Source organism: Ammodytes marinus, assembly GCF_949987685.1.
Source record: "Ammodytes marinus genome assembly, chromosome: 10".
Classification (NCBI taxonomy): domain Eukaryota; kingdom Metazoa; phylum Chordata; class Actinopteri; order Uranoscopiformes; family Ammodytidae; genus Ammodytes; species Ammodytes marinus.
Window position 1 is genome coordinate 12,671,155 of NC_137214.1, and position 6,000 is coordinate 12,677,154.

The 6,000-nt window shown below is 39.1% G+C and overlaps 1 protein-coding gene across 2 annotated transcripts in view; it reads left to right on the forward strand.

Moving 5' to 3' along the window:
• klhl4 (kelch-like family member 4) overlaps positions 1 to 5,632 on the forward strand; it is a gene marked incomplete at its 5' end in the record, with an annotated part of 28,390 nt that extends 22,758 nt beyond the window's left edge. For both annotated transcript variants that reach the window (XM_080035286.1, XM_080035285.1), the window contains 4 exons: positions 720 to 882; positions 2,135 to 2,347; positions 3,473 to 3,644; positions 4,362 to 5,632. In XM_080035286.1, coding sequence (XP_079891412.1) covers positions 720 to 882; positions 2,135 to 2,347; positions 3,473 to 3,644; positions 4,362 to 4,421 — 608 coding nt within the window. In that variant the 3' untranslated portion in view covers positions 4,422 to 5,632. The remainder of the gene's footprint in view (positions 1 to 719; positions 883 to 2,134; positions 2,348 to 3,472; positions 3,645 to 4,361) is intronic.
• Between the last annotated feature and the right edge of the window lie 368 nt (positions 5,633 to 6,000).

The following is a 6,000-nucleotide window of genomic DNA, read 5'->3' on the forward strand; positions in this document are numbered from 1 at the left end:
TTACTCACTTACTCATGGTCTACATTACCTTGTACTGATATTGCATAATGAAGAGATTTTATAAAGAAAAGATGAAAAAAACTGGATGAGGTATTTAATATAGGCCTATTGTGGGTTTAACTAGGCTATGTGTGAAAGTCCCTGCAAAACCCAAATCTACAAAATCAAAAGTCTGCAAACAAAAGCTGCATGAAAGTAAGCATCTGGAAAGAGTTAGACACATTTATCAATCCAAAGTAAAGATATTGTCATGTAACCTTGTTAAAATGTACAGACACTTGGTTAAGATGAGGCATGTTATGGTCTCGTTCCTATGAGTATGACACATTAAGTATGTTGAACAAATCATGGCAGTTCTTTGCCCCACATTCTATAAAAACAATGACTGTTGCCTTGGAGACTGTTTTCATACTGCCACGCCCACACAGCCCTGGACAGTAAAAAAGCTGTTTTTTAAAACTACGTTTTATAATATGGATGAACATTTATTTTCAATCAGATTTTTGTAAATGCTTATTGAGACACCCAACTTTGAGATCATATATTGATTTTTATTATTTTAGACATTTAGCATTACACCAATAGTTGAATGTACTGTATGAAATACAGCATCTACTGTGCGCTTATACACAGTGTGCAATAAGACTTACTAATTATCAGTAGTCATCTGATGATTTATTTTGTGTTAAGTGTACTATCTTTTGTTTCCATGTGTGTAGGTATTGCTGTGCTGGAGGGCCCTATGTATGCTGTGGGAGGCCACGATGGCTGGAGCTATCTCAACACAGTGGAACGCTGGGACCCGCAGGCCAGACAGTGGAACTACGTGGCCAGTATGTCAACGCCAAGGAGCACCATGGGAGTGACGGCACTCAACGGAAAGTAAGTTGCTTTTATCGAAACCTTCAAGCCACCCCAGCTCGGCTTAAGGCTAAAATGTGTACACTTAACACTTCAAGGCAAAGCACATTGTTGTCTTTCTGCTTGAAATATCATGGAGCCTGAGGGTTGAGGTTGCTGGCATCTGAGAAGCCACAACAGACAACCGAAGGGGCAGACAAGCCCAGGCAATTTGCAGTAAAAGGAATGCCAGTGTTGCCTTAAAGATAAATTTGCTTTTTAAAAAGTAGAAAAGTGAACTTTTTCGAGTGTTCAAATTACGACGCAGCCTCAAGTGTTTGTGCATTTGTGTGCATGTTTTAGCCAGTCTATTAGGAAATTGTATTGTTTTAATATAAATAGATTCTAAAATAAATATGCACATCTTGTCTAGAAAAAAAGACCACCATTAAACATTTTGAAAGTTGATTTGCAGACTGTGTTCTAACAAATTAATATGAAAATTACATTGCAGCGTGTTTTTGTTTTCGGAAAAAGGGTTGGCATTAATGTAACTTGGAATAGGGCATGCAATAACACAGGCATGGTTATGTAACTTCCAGTGCACTGATCCAGTACAAAGATGAAATGCAATCTTAGTTCAGTAATAGTTTGACAAAATGTTAATAGTTGAATGTAGTATCTGCCCTTATTGCATCTGTGAGATAAATTTGGCTGTCTCACAGCAAAGTGTGGTCTGATAAGTGAGGTAATTTATACAGAGCAATCTAGACTCTATGAAAGCAAAACGCTTGTGTATTTGTATGCATTAAATGCCTTACAACACTATTTAACAAGTCAATTAAGTGAGGAACAGACCAGCTCTCAGCCTAATTTAAATATGTGTGTGTGCTGAAAGAAGGAATGAAGCTGATGCTCGGCTACATCCAGTATTCAGTGTTAAAGTCGATGCTGAGTTATTTCTGCATCTAGGTCAAAAATAGACAGCAAGGAAAATGTTTCCCTAGCCTCCATTTTCTTGCTGTCGGGCCTGTGAGCTACTAGCACTTAAAACACCGATGTGATCTTTCTGGGAGAGATAACTCTCAAGGAACAGGCTTTTTGACAAATGATATTCACTGCTCACTTCTGTTACTCATAGAAGCTGTCACATTATCACTGCTGTGTCATCATTTCTACAAAAATTCGAAAAAAGGAAGCGAGTGACTCCTGCCCGATTCAGTACTACCTTATGCACATCATGACATGACTTATGTTATGAGATTCCAAAGCCATTATGTTTAATTTCTCCCAGGTTGTTTGCAGTGGGAGGTCGAGATGGCAGCTCGTGCCTGAGGTCAATGGAGTGCTTCGATCCGCACACCAACAAGTGGAGCATGTGTGCACCTATGGCCAAGAGGCGAGGGGGCGTTGGCGTGGCGACATACAACAACTTCCTGTATGCCGTGGGCGGACACGACGCGCCGGCTTCCAACCACTGTTCCAGACTCTCCGATTGTGTTGAGAGGTCAGTGAACGCTTCCTATCTGGAGGAAAATACACAAAAACAAAATGTGTTGTGTTGTGAGCTTCAGGTTGCATTCAAAGGATTAGAGTGGATTTGGGTGGGGCAGAGGCTCCCGACTTCCTCACAAGAACAAAAGGGAGTTAAACTCCTCTCGATCCCCATCCTGTTCTTGTATTTTGAGACATATCTGTGTTATACTGCGTGATGCTCAATTGAAGAGATCATAGTTTCCACACATGGTTTGACTTTACAGTGTCTGGCACCATCTGGTGGCCATAATATCCCAAGCTTCTCAACCTAGAGTGCCTCACAGTAAAGCACCTTCAGTTTAATTCACTGCTGAGAATAAGTTTTTCCATTTCAGTGACAAATTGGAAAATTATGCCAAAAATTTTTATGTGCTTTCGATATATTTATGTATTAAATATATATGCAATTTCTGCTGCTCCCTTAAAATTAACATAATTTCTGTAGGCTATGATCATTTTTCTAATAACAATTGATTAATACCTTTTTAGGGCTGTCTGATTTTTACAGAGCTTTTTAATTATTGATCAGCCTCTTTAATACAGCAGTCTCAAAGAACATCACAACAGCTTTAATCTTTGAATTCATATATTTGGAGATCACAAGTTGTTTCCCTTATTTTCATACAGTGTTGTACTGTGTTTGTACCGTGCTTACCTTCTTATCTTCTGGTATACATAATATTTCACAATCAGTCAGAAAGACATATCTGAATGTTTGGACATTGTAATGACTTAATTTCCCAGAAGAAAGAAAACATTAGAAGAAAATCATGTGATGTGTGTATTCATTTCACTCATCTAAGTGGTCAACATAGTTGCTTTCCATCTTCTGCCTCCATTGATGAGTCCAGTGCCAGCAGGCAGCAGCTGCTGTTACGAGAGATAATTTGTTTTTTGGCTCTCTGTCTGTGCTGAAGGGAGCTGACACAAGCACCATCCAGACAATAATGACCAAAGAGACCAAATACAAGGACGTCTTTCTTAGTTGTGATGGTACACTGTTTTCCTCTTGAGTTTCAGGATGAAAAATTGTCCCCCCAAAAAAACCAACCAAATAAACATAGAAAAACATTTGACCAACTATTTGCACCTGCAGGTATGACCCAAAAACGGACACATGGACCACTGTGTCGTCCCTCAGTGTATCCCGGGACGCGGTGGGCGTTTGCCTGCTGGGCGACAAGCTTTATGCCGTGGGTGGATACGATGGCCAGTCATATCTGAACACTGTTGAGTCCTACGACGCACAGAACAATGAATGGACTGAGGTAATCTCATCAACCAAAACTCATTTGTCACAGTTACACAACACCATTTAAAGCTATAATGCATAAAATGTTTTCATATAAATCAATGTCGGTTACATTCAAACCATTGCCAAAAGAGTTGGCACTAAGTTGATTAAGCCTATCACCGCCAAAAACAACTCTGTAAGAACTGTATTTCTCAGTATAGCAGCGTTTACAAACAGGTGTCACCCTGGCGCAGGAGCTCAGAAAAATCCCAAGAAGTACATAAAAAATGTTTCAGTTGTTGATTCTATACTGCTAAGAAAACCCCTTGACGTAGGGCGTAAAAACTAAAATCCATGCACAATCATTCCTCAGAATTCCTCATGGGGGCGACAGAAGTCACGCACAATAGCTTTAAATATTATGTTTCTTATAGTTGTAAATATAGAGAAAAAGTTTTACAATGTGAAGTCTGTTTCAGGCAAACATTAAAGTTGTAGCTTGTTTTTAGCCAGAACTGGTTATGTGTCCCATCAGGGTTCCAGTTAGCACCCTCGGTGCTAGAATAAATCTCTTGAAGTCAATGAATGTGTTCAATATTTCATAGCTTGCTTTTATTCTTTTGCAATATATTTTCTTCTTCTTCAATCTCACCTCTGTAACCCTCTTATCTGCATGAAATAAGACAGGGTTTTCTTTTGAATGTGGCCTCCGACTAAAGTCTGCATGTTAACCTCCCTTTCTTTACTGCAGGAGGTCCCTCTCAAAGTTGGCAGGGCCGGTGCCTGCGTGGTGGTGGTGAAATTGCCTTGAGCGTGTTGGTCTCACAACAGCATTGGGAAACAAATGAGAGAGCAGCGAAGAAGAAGAGTGGACAAAACAAACCAACGGATCAAGGACACTTTCTTCGAGAGACACATTTTCATTTTATTTTCCTCCCTTTCTCAAATGCAGACACAAGCCTTGTCCATAAAACCATTGTTTTCTATCATTAGTAGAGCATGTCTGCTGCCCAAGGGGGTGGACTGCACATTCTCCACATTCTCAACCGATCAAGAATTTTCCACAAGACTTCCAAGAGCCAAGCCTTTGTTGTACTGGTTTGTTACACTAGTTTTAAATGAAAATGTCTGGTGTATGCTCACAAAATTAGATCTAAAAAGTTACATTTGGAGTAAAAAGAAAAGGCTGCAAAACAGAGACTTTTCTTATCAGTGCCATCACATACAGTATATTTTTGGGTTCATACTTCACTTTGTAGCCTCTCTAATGAAAATTGTTATGATACATAAACTTAAAGATGTACCAGTGTCTTTTTCCTTTTTGGGTGGCTGGGGGCGATGAGTTTTTCCTGGCTGGTTTTAAAGATCAGGAAGGAAATCAAACTCTTCCCTGAAAAATATATTTGGACGTTTTTCTTGAGTTCTTTATTGAGCTTGTAGCTACGAAACACCAAAGCCATTTGCTTGTCTTAGATGTCTTGTTATACGCATTGAATAAAAGTTAACACGATTGTGACTTACAGAAAATATATCATATTGATATTTCACATTGTTATACAGATTTGGGTGATCTTTTCTGAATCTGCATTAGTGTTGATAGAATCATGCCTACTGTATAAACCAGCGCACTCGAGTGACTACACTTATCCTGTCTTTATTCTCGGAGCATGCTAGCGGAGTGAATGTTTTATTTGATTTATACAATATTATATATCAAGATCACTGTCTGTTATGTTTTTGTTTTTTTCAAAGAATGTGATGCCTTTTGGGTCTCGTAGGTGATTTTTGGATTAACCTGGAAGAAAGGACAAACTGGCACCAGTGCTCCTTTTGGACGCCTGATTTCCACAGCACTTGAGTAATGTGACTTTGATTCATATTTCTAGCTTTGTAGTTGGTTCTGCTCATGAAAGTGAAAAACCTTTACCAGCTGTATCACACTGAGAACAATTTGTAAGTGTAATTATAACATGTCTTGGGGGCCAAATGTTACTTTTGATGCTTTTATCATAATTTTGTACAGCATGCAAACCTATAAATAAAATGACTTCAGTCTTCACTGTGTGTTCTAATCCATGTAAATAGCTGAATGTGGCCCCTCAAAGAGCTGGTTTTGTTTTCTCTTGTTCTTAGTTAAGTAAACTAAACTGATTCTTTGACTAAACTCATTGTCAGCACCCGCTTTTTAAATCAATCAAACGTGATATCTGATATCACTTGGTTTTATTTCACTCTCACGGCAACAGCCTGAGGACCAACTGCTTCTGCTTGCCTTTGTTTTGTTTTCATTACTTACCCTCCAAACAATCCGTCCAACCCACCCGCCTCTTGCTTGTTTGGTTAGGTTTTGATGCTTTGTGCATACAAAATAGTGGCTCACTGTATGTGTC